Source organism: Microtus ochrogaster, chromosome 7, assembly GCF_000317375.1.
Source record: "Microtus ochrogaster isolate Prairie Vole_2 chromosome 7, MicOch1.0, whole genome shotgun sequence".
Lineage (NCBI taxonomy): Eukaryota > Metazoa > Chordata > Mammalia > Rodentia > Cricetidae > Microtus > Microtus ochrogaster.
The window spans coordinates 32,614,875-32,629,617 of NC_022014.1; the positions used below are offsets into that span (position 1 = coordinate 32,614,875).

Here is a 14,743-nt window from a genome sequence, read left to right on the forward strand (position 1 = left end):
TAGACCTAGGGAATATTACTTCGTCTCCCGGAGTTCATGTTAATACAGCAGCTCAGCTTCAGCAAAACTTGCCTTGATTTTGCCTGGTCTTGGAAGGGCAGCTTTACTGTATACAGAATCCCATGTAGTCTGGCTCTATTTCATACACTGTTGCTTGGTCTTCATCCCCACACAGTTCCATATGAAGCAGGTCATAACTGTGTCTTTGTTTTCTCTGGACTATATTACCTCTTTTTGAGTTTCTTCCCTCACCCTGCTACCTTTAGTTTTTTGAGACAGGGTTTCTTTGTGTAATAGCCCTAGCTGTTCTGGAATTAGCTCTTGTAGACCAGGCTGGCCTCGAACTCACAGAGATCCACCTGCCTCTGCCTCCTGAGTGCTGGGATTAAAGACATGCGCTACCACCACCCAGCTCAAGTTGCTTTGAATAGATGGAGGCATACTCTTTCCTCAGTTTTCAATTTGGCTATGATGTGCCTGAGCGGATTTTCATTGCTCTCACCCTGCATGGGGTTTATAATAAGCTCCTTGGATCTTCTTTTCACCAACTTGAGAATATATTTTGGGTTCCAGTTATTTTGTTTTAGTGATGGTGTCTCCCTCTTTAACCCAGACTGCCTTGAAGTCACGATCCTCCTCTCTGAGCCTACTGAGAATTAGGATTGCATGTGTGTGCACAGTGTACGTGGATCACTTGTTCATTGTTTGTTTTACAACTACCATGGTCTTGTCTAATCAAAAATCGACTCTATTTTCTAAGCCTGACCTTTTTTTTGTGAAACAGAAGTTTGTCACATAAAAGAAGCTTAACCGTTACTTAGTGGAGAAACATACATCTTAACACCTGCAAGCTCCTGCACATCATCACATATTATAATTTGCATAATGATGGGCTTAAAGTCATTAAGAAAACCTTAAATCTACTTAGGATGTAAAGGCGTTGGTAATGCATCTTAAAAATCTTAGAATCGTGTCACTTAAAAGCAGGATTGTGAAATCATTAAGTACCAGCAGGACCTATAATGTGGCAGTGTTTGCCAAAGGGGTAAGCGTGAGCCATTTAAGGGAGTCACCTCCCTGGGTTACCTAGGAAGAAGCACAAAGGCTTAATGGAAATGAGGAAAAGCAGATGGATGTCTGTGCCAAGCATCATCGAACACTTGGGCTTCCACTTCTTGATGTCCAAACCTGTTACCATGGTGATACTCAGGGTATCCTGGGTCGAGAAGTGGGGGGGGGGGGAGTGACACAGACAGACAGAGATAGAGACAGAGACGAAGAGACATACACAGAGAGATTTCTCATATGGTTCATTTTCTAAATCACTTAGTGGGATGATGTAAGGCCTTTAATATCAAGTGCCAGCCACAGAGCACAGCCCATTTCTAAGGATTATACAAGAAATACTTTGCAGCTCTGAAGCCCAGTCATCCTTCTGCCTACCGCACCTCCTCCTCTGATGTTCCTCCCTCAGCGGTATGAGCAGTGAGAGTTGACAAAGTACATGTGTGCCGATTTCCTCAGCACTCCCCCCGGGAAGGCATCCAGACCCTATCCTCCATCCTCGGGGATAGAGACGAGGCCCCACATCTCCTTCTCAGGCCTGATTTATGTTCTTCTCAGTCAATGGCTTTCTCCATTTGCCACAATAGACTCTAAGGATGTGTAACTTCGCTGAGAGGTGTTGTTGTTGTTGTTTATTTTTTGTATGATTTTTTTTCCCAGCTCTCCTGTGTTGTTAAATATGGCTTACCCCCTTTCTTTTTTTTTTCTTTTGTAGGAAAACCTGGTTCTATTTGCAGCAGACCCAGCATCCAGCATCTGGAAGACATACGTGAGCTACATCGATTCCATGTTGTTGGATGGATTCTTTCTTGCCATTGAGTGCTCTCTGAAATACCTGCTGGAAAACACTGGTGACTACCAATGGAGGGCAACGGGCCATGACTGGGCAGATAGCAGTAGCAGTCGCTACTGCATCAAAGTGAAGTGCAGTTGAGGTTTGCCAAAGTGCCGGGATGTTTTGTGAGTGATACTAAGTAAACTAGCAGAGGGTGGTGCAAAGAGAAAAGCTTCGGAACCCTAAACATCACAGGCACACATAGCAAGGAAAGGACTCCACCAAACTCAAGGTCCAGGAAACGAGTGGCTGGAGCTGGAGCCATGGGAAGCGGTTACTAAGGCCAGCTTCCTTTGCAGTTGACTTGTGGGAAGATGGGATATTCTGTGTCTTGGACATGTTCTAGCTCTGTGGCCTTTGTGCAGAACGGAGGGTTTGAAGTTACCAGGCAAAATAGGGAAAACAAAAAACAAAAACAGGACTCTGTGTGAGAGAGACAAAAGCAAGAGAGAATAAAGCTCTCAGAAGAGAGAAAAATGTTAAGAAGCTAATGAGCCATCTCTGAAGCTATTAGAAAGAGATAAAGACTTTGAATTAGAGTGGACAAACTGGGGTAAGGTGCACAGAGTCAAAATCCTTAGAACATCTCAACCTGGCTAGTAAATGGTGTTATAGAAAGGGCAGAAGAGTTCAAGACTAAAAATTAAACTAGACCTTCATGTGCTGATGAATTCTGGGTTGCCTAGCAAGGGTCATGTTGAAGAATGGGTCAAAATACATCATTAAAGGAAGATTTTGAAGGCAGAGGATCAAAGTGAGATAGATGGGTGTCTAATGTCAGCTATAACCAAGAACAGAGATAGCATTAGCAGGCCAACGTGAATCCTGATACCCAGCCCGTGAAAGGATGCAGACAGTAGAAGTGTTCAGCTCAGTGTATCTGCAAAAAATAACTCCATGGCATTGGCAGCTGGAAAAGGTGGGGTGCAAAGTGTGATCTCTGCATGTAGAGGGCTGTGCCAAACGCAAAAAGGATGGCAATGCACTCTGGGAGGTTGGTTTCTAGATCCTGGGACACTGAAACCTGAAAACTAGCCCTTAGCTACCAACATGAGTGTTCTCTTCTTAGTGAGCTGGACAGGCTTCTCTGATGTTGGAAATTTGGGCAGCCTCCCACCCAACCCTTGCCTAGACCTAGGATGATGAATACCACAGCCACTTTAGGGACAGTACCCACAGATGGTATATCAGGTTAGTGACCCCACCCTTGCCCAGTTGCTATCTGAATGTTGATATGAAATGGCCTGATGCACCACTGGCCCTCTGATGGAAGACAAGATTGGAAAAGAAAGGATGGAGAATTACTGGCAGTGTTCCTCCAAGATCACCAATGGAATATTCCCTTCCCTGAAGACCAGAAAACATAGGAACCTCGTTTCTTCAGCATACTGCCCTTCCAAATCCTTTGGGTGGTGAATATTTCATAGTAGCACATGGACTTTATGGCTGCTATGAAATTTAAGCCCAGGTGTGCTGGTACACACCTATAATTCTAGCATCTAAGAGGCTGAGGCAGGAGAAACACAAGTTTGAGGCCAGAGAAACTACATAGCAAATTCCAGTCCAACTGGGCTACATAGAAGCACCCTATTTCAAAAAAAAAAAAAAAAAAAAAAAAAAAAAAAAAAAAAAACAACAACAACAAAAACAATGCACAACAAAACAAAAACAGGGTTTTACAGATAAAAACAGTAGATTTTTCTTATTAGGTCCATTTCTGCCTCCCTGAGTTGGATCAAGGCTGCATGTATCTATGGCTTTGATTGGCTTCCTTATCATATCTGCTCCAGTTTGCATAAATGACAAATTGCATGCTACCTACCCCACCAAGAAACATCCCCTGCAAATTACCTGCTAAAGAACTGGCTTGTACCTCCATTGAAGAAGTAGGGCAGTGTTCCTCCGTCATAATGATGTCTACATTTTATCCAATGTAGGGATTCCATTCCTATGCCAGCATGCGTGGCAAACAGTCCCATAGCCTTCAAATGTTCTCTCAAATCTTGTAAGCATATGCAGGCTTATCTACTAAGGTATGACGTTCTACGGCAATGTGCCACGTACGGCAACTGCACATCACACAGCCCTGACTAAAACTCTGAAACCCAGAATGCTCTGAGATACTAGCCACGCCCTAAAAGCTTTGACTGTCAGACCATTTGAGACTTTGGATCAGGACGGCTCCACGAGCAGTCTGTGTGGCTAGTTTAACTTCCCTGGAGTCCTCCTAGCCCCAAACACTTCAGGCATGCAATCCCAACCTATTTAAAGACGAATTCCATGGGATTTTTATCACTGTTTGTATTGTTGTTTCCAGCTCTCCCCAGAGATCAAACCTGTGAGACTCTTAATAAACTTGTCTCCCTCAGGTTGAAATGCACTGTTGAGACCCTCTGAGTCCCACAATAATATTCATTATTCAATCTCTGTGGTTTTAAAAGGAAGATCTTAGTCTTCCATAGGATCTATGAGGAGCCTGTAGGTTTTAGTTAAAGTGAATGGGAAAGCTACAGTAGCCATAGCTCCATCCAAAATGTGGCTTAAGGGGTAAAGAAGGACACCCCATCCCGAGTAGTAGTCCACGAGAAAGGCTGTTTTGTGGCAGGTCACTCTAATTCTGCAGATCTGTCATTCTTCAGGGCTTGGCCTCAGTCTATGGTGGAGAGAGTCATGCCACATCCAAGGTTTAGTCTGTGAGGAAGGAGGAAGGAATGAGTAAGAAAGGGTCACCTGACCCCCTGGGGTCCCATCCAATCTTTCCCTAGTGGGAATCACATTATTACATATAAATCCCTGGAGAGGTGAGGACTTTGGTCACACACCCAGTTTTAGCTCTTTTACTAAGAAATAAGAGGGCAGTGGTTCAGTCAGGAGACTTCTTTAGCCCACACTCTCCAGCCCACCGCACTCTTCCATTCAGTTTCTACTGCCAAAAGATGCGCGACTGTCAGCAGTAACTGGTAACTCTAAGTATTCACCTTACACATGGAACATGGTGCTCCGTGTTATATTTTGACTTAAATCTAGTAAGGCAACTTCATCTAGCAAGTAATCAGCAATCTGTGAATTATTTACGCTGTTTTTAAAATTTTTATCACTGCAAGACTACAGAATTAAAGTAAGCCCCATGGTTATAGAAGAGGAACGGAAAATGTAGGATTGCAACATTTCGCTATTCTTTCCCCTGTGAACGTGGACAGGAACACCCCACTCATGCAAGGGATCATGGTGGGATTGTGTGGTTGACAAGGTGGGCTCCTCTTCAGGAGAAGTGGCATCACCCCAGGAGGCAGCTGAGACGGTGGAAGGGAACTGGCTCAGGCTGGTCTGTCACTGGACCGTGTACTTCAAGGGCAAGCAAAGGAAATGCCCCGTGATCCCCAGGAGAGCCCCAAACAAGAACAGGCTCATTCCAGATGTCAGCGGTTCCCCATGGAGACGCACTACTGCAGGGCCGCCCCCTCCCGCTGCCAGGCAGAGTTTATATTTTCAGTGGCCTGCATTCTCAAGAAATGCTTGGGTCTGACTTTTATGAAACAGTGCCTTGGCCACATGCCCCGCTCACCATCATTTTTGTCGCCTTGTTTTCCAGAGTATAAGACTGGGATCACCCCGATATTTGAAGCACAACTCAGTCTTGTCCCCCCAGAATTAGTTTTCCACCCGTCTCTGGACTCTGGAGTGAAGGGGGGCTTGTATGACATTGTTGAGAGTCTCCTCGACAGCATCTTTGCAGTACCGTCTCTGGTTCCCCGACTGTGCCCACACAGTGACTCTCGTCACTATCAGGTACCGAACCTGCCAGCATCTGCCTTTCCTCCACATCTGGAAGAGCTCACTAAGCAGGGATGTAACCTCCCTGCTGTTGTCTCACTCCCCCAGGGTGAGCTGGAGGGCATGGCTGACTTAGCCAGCCTGCGGAACGTGCTCATGGAGAGGGTGCAGAAAATGATGACCCTCTGCTGCAGCTACCGGAATACCTTCAGCCAGTACTCCTACCTTTACGTGGAGGACAGGAAGGAGATTCTCGGTCAGTTTCTGCTCTACGGGCATGTCCTCACACCCGAGGAGATAGAAGCCCATGCAGAGGATGGTATCCCAGAGAGCCCACCCCTCCTCCACCACTTTAAAGTCCAGATAGACTCGTATGAAAAGCTCTACGAAGAGGTGGTCAGCCTGGAGCCCACCAAGGTGTTTGACGGCTGGATGCAAGTGGATGTGCGACCCTTCAAGGCCTCTCTGTTGAACACAATAAAGAAGTGGAGCCTCATGTTCAAGCAGCATCTTGTTGACTACGTCACTAACAGGTAACCCCATTGTCCTAGCTCCCTTCTAGCATCCCAGGCAGCAGGGATGCCATGCTTCGAATCTTCTTCGTATCTCTCCCAGCTGATGGATTCAATTAAAACAGTTTGCTGGCACATCGGGTCTTTCTAATAACATGTTAATTTCAGCCCTGTCCCTTCGTGGTTCACCAGATAATGGTCCGTGTTATTTTCCACTCAGTGCTCAGTGGGTGGGAAGCACCTAGTAAGTGGGAAATGCCATGCGAGACCCTAGTCACAGATCCACTTCTTTCCTTCACAGTTCTGACCGTGAAATCTAGGTCTTGGAGGCAGAGGGGCTCTAATTTTAATTTTTAGATTTTATTTCGTATCACTTCCACCTTGCTCCAGATGCTCCAGCTGTGCAATGTGGAAGTCATTAGAGCTGCAGGCCCCTGCGTGCCGCTCTGTGCCGTCCTAACCATGTCACACATAGACTCTGAAAATCTGTCCCTCCGAAGACTCAGACTGCCTAGCACTGTATCTTATAATCTGGAGCCCTGTTCCCTGCATCACTGTTCTAATTGATTGACAGTCCTCTGGTCACTCCTTAGTCATTGTCCCTAGAATCTTCCCATCTGCCTCTACTCCCAACCTTGAGGAGTGCGCATGTACAGAGAGGGTGCAGCCCCTCTGTCCAATGACTGCCCTTGGTGTGTCAGATGACCTTATAGGGAACCCAGCCTGGCCCCACGCCTGCATTCTGAGCTGACCCTGCTCAGGGCTGAAGCTGCCCCAATCCAGAGACAGCAAGACCGAGGCATCACATGCACAAAAGAAATCCAAGGGACTGCCAGGTGGTGCTCCAGCACTGCGCAAAGCCTTGCAAAGCACGGTGGGGATGGTTTGCACAGGCCACTGGGGTTCCTCTGGAAGCAGCAGCTGGTTTTGCTACATTCGGGAAAGCTTTTGATCACTGAGGCGGTGGAAGCAAGAGGAAGAATAGTTGGTGGTGGTTGAGTGCAGACAAAATGGTCCTGGAGAAGCACCATGAGGGGAAGGCTTTGTGGTCCTCCCTTAGTAAGCCTGGCAGCCCATAAACACTGGGCACATTTTGGAACATACAATTTGTTTTTGAGTAGAGCGAGTGCAACATGTTACAAATTGTGTGTTGTAGTTTTCAAGCAGAAAGAGACCTGCTATGCTTTGCGAGTCCATGCAGGGAACATTGATGTTGGGCAAGGAGACAGGAGATATGTGAGTAAAAGCCCCGACTGTGGTTTCTGTGGGAAGAAATGAGTGAGCCATGTAATTCGCCTAGTGTTGGTGCATTGAAGACATTTTAGTGGGCTCTGGAGCCCAGGGCTGTCCCAGAGATGATAGGGAATCATGGCCCGAATATAGGAACCTGGTATAGGAGGTAGACTCTGAGGTTGGTGTGTGTGAGAGATGCGTTCGTCAGTGAAGAAGGTTCCCTGAAGGTAGTCTCTTCCTCACAGAGTGGTCGCCCTCCTGTATGACAGAATAAAAGTCCCTGGCTGCAAAGCACAATGGTGGAGCTATCATGGCGAGCCAGCACATAGATTCAGGGGGCCTGGCAGTTGGTTTAACAGGATAAATCCATAGCATAACAGTTAGGAAGCCTGAGCTCCTCCTGCCTTTAACCCTATTTCCTTCCTTCCTTCTTTTTCTTCCTTTTCTGTTTGTTTTCTACAGGGTTTCTCTGTGTAGTCCTGGCTGTCCTAGAACTCACTCTGTAGACCAGGATGACCTCAAACCCAGAGATCCACCTGCCTCTGCCTCCCAAGTGCTGGGTTTAAAGGAGCATACCACCACTGCCTGGCAACTTTATTTCTGAAAATATGCAATACAAGGTTAAATTTTAAGTCAGTGATTCTGTCCATTTTGTAACCTCGAGTATTTTGTTTTGATAGTGAGGACTAGATAAAAATAGAATTAATGAGAAAAAATAAAAGTTACTTGTTACTGAGCATCTGTTAGGTCCTGTGAAATCGGTGACTTCTATCTTCTTTTCATGGCCCAGATAGACCACAACTTGCCTTATGTTATACATGTCACTAACTGTCCAAAGTCCAGCTTTCTGTTACCACCTAAACTCTCATTCCACACAGTTGGGATGGCTCGAATCTGACTCAGTCCTGGAGAGGTCCACCCTCTCATCCCTGTGCCTTTCACCAGACTCAGCAAAAATGACCTCTGTTCCCTTGTCTTCTCTCTACCCCCAACTGGAACCCTGTTGTCCCTGGAGGAAGCTGATGTCACTACAGTCCTCCCAGAGGGAGGCTGACTCTTCTGTATCCTCTGATCCCTGAGCGTGGAAGAGAAGTATTCCCTGCTTGTACCTACTGCTGGCCAGCCATTTCCCCTCCATTTGCCCCCAACATCACTAGCTTCACTGAAGTGACTTCTATTAGACAGTACCAAAGGGTTGCTGAAGCCACCTACTAAGCTCTTCTATCAGACAGTACCCACGGCTGCTCCCCCTTGCTGAAGCCACCTACTAAACACTTACGTATTCTTTCTCACCATCGGGCTCACATCCTCTCCCATCACCCTGGTGACCTCACATGCCCCCCGAGTCTCCAGAACGCCTGATATGTTTCGTTGAGTCTTGCATGCCCCATCTCTCTGCCATATGACTGCACCTGATTGTGTGCTTTCCTCTCAGTAGGGGAGGGAAAGATGGGGGAAACAATTGTTCTCTATTCAAAAGCTCAGGTGTAAGCATTCCATTTTCTGACCACACCTGGTATCTTTCCACCTCGCTTATTTGGCCGCCCCGCAGTGCAGAATTCTTCAGACCAATCAGAATTTCCAACCCATTGATTCCACCACCTTCTCGGTATCTGTCAGTTCCCCATAGCGTCTTACTCCCACCCTGGAAAGTTCTGACTCTATTTAAATCTCCACATCTGCACCTGAGCAGTTTATCTTGGCCGAGGCCAAAACAAGCTGTTCTTCTGATCAGCCCCATTTTCAGATATGTCAAGTACCTGCTTGTAGAAGTGCCTTCAAATGCCGTCATATGCTCTCAATGTTTCTGTCTCTCCCAGACCCCTTTGCCTCTGCTCTCCACAAACTCTGAAGGTTTGCCACTATCAGGAATGAGGCTGTGAGTAATGTTGCATGCATTTCATATGCATAAGCAGACATTCCTTCAAGATCCCTCCATTTGAGCCGAGAGGCTGGGTTGAGAGCAGGTCAGCTATGGTAAGCCTGCTCCAAGGTAGAGGAGAGCCTGTGTGAGCATCACTGTGTCCCGGCATCCTCAGCACTTCTTGGCGCCAGCAGACTGTTTCATCCTGGCCCCTTCAGTGGGAGTGTCACCGTCTTTCACAGTGCTGAGCACAATCCATTACTTTGATAGGGAATAAGGTGCCTTGTCTCTTCATGTCTTTGGTGAAAGTTTTTTTCCCCGTGCTATTCTTATCTCATCTTCTCTTTTCCATTGGACTTTAGTTTGTATTTTTGGCATTTAAGCATTACTTACATTTTTGAGCTGGAGAGATGGCGCAATGGTGAAGAGTTCTTGATGCTCTTGTAGAGGACCAGGGTTGGTTTCCAAACACACGCATCAAGGCCCAGAATCACCTGTATCTCCAATTCCAGGAAATCTGGTGCCTTCTTCTGACCTCTGTTGGAACTGAATGTGTTATGAATGTGTGTATATGCATAATTCATAACAAAACTCATAAACAAAACACCAATAGATATAAATTAAAAATAAAGTATTTTTAAAGTTGCTTATATATTCTGTGTGTGATATTTTGCTAGTTTTATATAGATCACCAATGTATACAATATAACCTCTAGATCTGTCACCTGTCTTTCCACCCCATTTACAGGCAGCTGTCTGTATTCACATGGTCTACATTCAAACCACCACACATCAAAAATACACTTTAAAAACTGCCTTTGAACTGAACATGTACAAACTTTCCCATTGTCCCCTCAACAAGGCAGCGTAATAACCATGTACACAGTATGGACATTGTATGAGGTAATCATAAATAACCTAGGGAGGAGGTTCCTTGAAGCACACTGGAGGTCTTGAGCCTGACCCTGCAAGGAATTTTACTACTGAGTTAGATTTGCTATGAGTATGTGGTGTATGTGTGTGTATGTAAATATGTGTTTTAAGTCTATATATAGTGTGCAACAATGGTACGTGTGAGAATGTATGAAGTATAGTGTTTGTGTGTGTCTGAGTGTGTGTGTGTGTGTGTGTGTAGCATGATTGTGTGTGAGTGTAGGGGTTGCATATGTAGGGTATATGCTTGTGTGTATATGTGAATGAGTGTGTATAAATGTGGCATGCATATGAGTATGTATAGAGTATGCAGGATGGCGTGTGTGAGAAAATGTGGAGTGTGATGTGTATGTATGTGTGAATGAGTGTGTGTGTGTGTGTATGTGTATGAATCCTCCTAAGAAGCCCTCTCCTATTCCTAATTTGTTAAGAGTATTTAGCTTAAATACAAGCCTAATTTTTCAAGTACTTTTCTAGTACCGTGATAATTCTGTTTATTCCTTTAAAATGTTCAGTCTTGAACATTATTGTTCTGATTTCTAATATCAAACCAACCTAGTGTTGCTGGGATAAACCCATCAGAAAGTGTCACCATTTCCAATCTACCCATGGGTTGAATTTGTCTGCAAATCCTTCCTTTAGTGTTGTTCAAGTACTCGTGACTGACTTTGGCCTCTTATTTGCCTTTTTCATACCGTCTTTGTCAGATTTTAGTTTTGGGAATTCGCCAGCTCTGTGAAAGAAGCTACGGTGCAATTCTACTTGCTTATTCCCTGGGAGAGCTGTGTGATGCTAGGATCCTTTGGTACTGGAAGTTTGATTTAAATGGTTTATAAAGGCATTGGGGCTTGTAATTTTCTCTGCGTGAAGATGTTAAACTACAGATCCTTTAATTGTTATAAAGATATGAAGATTTTCTAGTCATTACTAAGTCATACTTTCTATAAATGTATTCAACACACATTAGTCATTAGATTACTGTCAGGAAATGTATAGCTTCATCTTATTTCATCTATTCCAGGCCTTTTCGTTTCTATTGATTTTTGATTGCTCTTGTTGGCTCCTTTCCTTGATTAGTCTTACAAAGAGCTACCTCAGACATCCATCGATTCCGTTGTTATAATTTGACTTTTATTTCAACAATTTATTATATCATAGAAGTATTGTTTCCTTTGGGCTTATTTTCTATTTCTTTGCTGACTTAAGATAAATGCTTCATTAATTTTGAGTTCACTGCCTTTTTGAATGCTAGCATTTTGAATCATAAATTCCCTTCTCTGTGGAGGTATACCTACATGCGGGCCATTACTATGAAATATTTTCATAACAATCTAGTTCTAAGCATATTTGACATTCATCTTAATGATGTTTATCCCTATTGGTCTGTGATTTGCTTCTGAGTCACACTGTGCTATGTATGACAAGTTTCTGGAGCATGCTGATGTCTGATGGGCTACAGTTAGTTTGTCTAGTTGTTGTGTGCACGGGGGGAGGAAGGAATGTCCTGTAACGGGTGTGGTGTCTATGCGCCTAAAGCTTGCTAACTGTTTTAGTGAAATTCGCTGTCTCCTGTTTGCCTTTTTTATTCTACTTAATTATCAAGAGCTGAGCTCTCTCTGCTCAAGTCTCTTGTTCTGAGACTATCTGCAGTGTCCCTGGCATGCCATCACTTTGTCCCATGTTGTGTGGGTCTACCTCACCTGATCGATCTTCCTGTAACCAAACCTTTAACTAAGCATCAGACCTCCTTTACCCCGGCTCTGTCTGCTGCAGTTAAAGTCTGCTTTGTTGGCCATCACCTGCCGTAGCTAAAGTGACTTCCCTTGTAGCTCTCATTCTCCTTTGGCTTTCAACCTCGCCATGGAATTACATTAGGAGAAAGTTTTACGGTCTGCATAACTGAATGTTTAAACTGCTGTTAGCATGCTCACCTTCAATAGTGGGCCTCGTTCACGATATTCACTGTTTCAGTTTAGGTCTGGCATTTTATTGGATATTATTTGCCTTGTTTTGCAATCCTTTCTTCCTGGCTTTTGGCTTACATGCTGTACTGTTATGCAGCTCTGAAGACTGTTTCAATCAGCATCGTTATCTGCATAAGTGCATCTATATGGTCAATCTCCTTCAAACCAATGCAGAACGCGGGGAATGGAACGCAGGGTCAGAGTACTTGCTTAGTGTGTACAATTCCTTGGGTTCCATGCTCAGCATCACACACACATAACACACACACTACACACAATACATGCATACACACAGAAAGAGTATGTGTATGTGTGTGTAAGAGAGAGAAAGACAGAGAGAGAGAATATTCCATTCTATTATTTATTCACCAAAATATATCCTTCTACTCCCAGTTATTAGATCACTTTCCAACATTTATTGAACTCCCTCAAACTGTTTTATTTGAAGCATTGTATAGTCTTTTCTGTAGTGATGGGGTTCCAGTGAGGCTTGTAGATCCATTCAGTGCTACGCTATTGAGCCTCATCCCCAGACCTCACTGCCCCGCTGTTTTATGTGGAGCCACTCATATCACAGACTTGGGTATATCCATTAGCAGTTCCTTTAGAAGGGTCTAGTGACGGGACTCTGTTCTTCATCTGAGTTCACTTATTTTGCTCTTATTTTTTAAATAATATGAAAAAATATTTAGAAAGTCAAATTTTCTTAAATTGTTGAAATATTATTCCTCAGTGTCCTGGCTTCTACTGTGTTTTTGCTACTAATTAGTATTTCTTAGTATAATTATCTCTCCTCTCCATCCCCTCTTCTTCTTTTCCTTCTTCTGATAACCTGGTGTTTCATACCGAAACATCTATGGGGGGATCTTTATATTTATTCTAGCTAACATTTTTTTGTCTTTCTTGATACTGTCTACTGGCTTTCAGAAACTCAAGAACATTCTTAGCCAGGCTCTCCTCAAATACTTTTTGCTCATTCTTTCTGCTGTTCCCTTCTGGAGCTCTAACTGCGCTTAGAGCCGATCTTCACATTCTCCCTTATCTGAACATCATCTGTGCTGCCCTTGCTGTGCCACAGCTGAGATGAGCAGATCTCAGGTCAACCACAGAGTGGTCTGATTCCTTCTGTTTTAGTTTACAGTTCAGCCATTTATTGAGGGATAATATATAAATATTATAATATATACATATATATGGGGGGAAGATTGCTTGGCCCATTAGCTCTAGCTTCTTATTGGCTAACTCTTACATCTTAATTTAGCCCAGTGTCTGTCTCCAGTGGGGCTCCATGGCTTCTCTTTGACTCTGCCTTCTCTCTACCAGCATTCAGCTTAGTTTTCCCTATTTAGCCCTGTTTCCCATAGCTCTGCTATAGGCCCAAAGCAGTTCCTTTATTAACCAATGGTATTCACAGCATACAGAGGGGAATCCCACATCAAAGGATCTCACTCTGCAGCCCAGGCTGGCCTTAAGTTAGCAGAGATCCTGCCACCTCTGCCTCTTGAACACTGAGGTTACAGGCCTGAGATATCACCCCTGGCTTCGCTGCCAATTGATTTGAAATACCTCCTTACGTTTTTCCATCAAGAATGTATTCAGATCATCATGTGGACTGCATGAGAAATAAGAGCCCATGATTCTCTGACTTGCCTTCCCTCTGGGCTTCACTGAGATCGTTTTTTGTCAAAGACACCTTAGGCTGCCTGTGGTCATTCCTGCCCTTCTCCTCTCCTCTGCTTGTGACTGGTTAGTTGTCCCCCTCCCGAGGCCCTCAGGCCTTCCGCATTGCTCTCTCTTTGTTCTTCTCTCGCCTCCCTAGCTATGTCTTCCTGGCGTCTTTTCCTCAGTTCAGCACCCCCCTGAGGTCTCTAAAATCTGGAATTCCAGAAGCCTCCATTCCTGTCTTCCTTCTCTAGCTACTTCCACTGTTTTGGACGTTTTCTGATGCTTCAAAAATGTCTGTAGAATTGGTGTCTTCCCACTTTAGGTAATCCAACTTAGATCCTCTCCCTGACAAGCCCAGAGGCTTATCTCTCGGGAGACTCTAGACCAGATCATGCTGCAGCCAATCAGCACTAACTATCGCACCTGGCTGATGTGTCTAGGCTCTGCTAAATGGTCAAGACACATTCCTCTCCCATGCCCCACAATATAACTCAGCTGTATCCAATTTTTCCAAACATCTGTAAGTGGTGTTATTCTTTGTCTCACTGTTAGAGGCTACTAGATTTTTCTCATCTCCTCCTCCCTCTCGTTCAACCTATTGACTGGTCCTGTACTCTGTGTGCAGAATTATTCTGAATCTGATCACTTTTTGGTGTACCATCCCAGTCAAGGGCAGCACTGTCTGTCAGATGGGCAATGCTAACATCTCCTGTATACTTCCCCTTGGTTTCCATTCCTGTCTCCTCACTCCCGCGGCCCCAAGGCCACCATCCCCTGCAGCAACCCTATAGCCAAAGTCTATTCTCCAGCTACAGAGCTGCTGCCAGCATAAATCAAATCAAGCATTGTCTTTAGAATTCTTTCGTCTAGACTAGGACCTGATCTTACTATGGTCAGC

General features: G+C 44.6%; 1 protein-coding gene across 1 annotated transcript in view; it reads left to right on the plus strand.

Annotated features, from left to right (window-relative positions):
- Nucleotides 1-14,743, plus strand: part of Dnah9 (dynein axonemal heavy chain 9) — a 333,793-nt gene that overhangs the window by 50,806 nt on the left and 268,244 nt on the right. Inside the window, exons 15-17 of the mRNA XM_005349858.2 lie at nucleotides 1,781-1,916; nucleotides 5,493-5,689; nucleotides 5,783-6,207. Coding sequence (XP_005349915.1) covers nucleotides 1,781-1,916; nucleotides 5,493-5,689; nucleotides 5,783-6,207 — 758 coding nt within the window. The remainder of the gene's footprint in view (nucleotides 1-1,780; nucleotides 1,917-5,492; nucleotides 5,690-5,782; nucleotides 6,208-14,743) is intronic.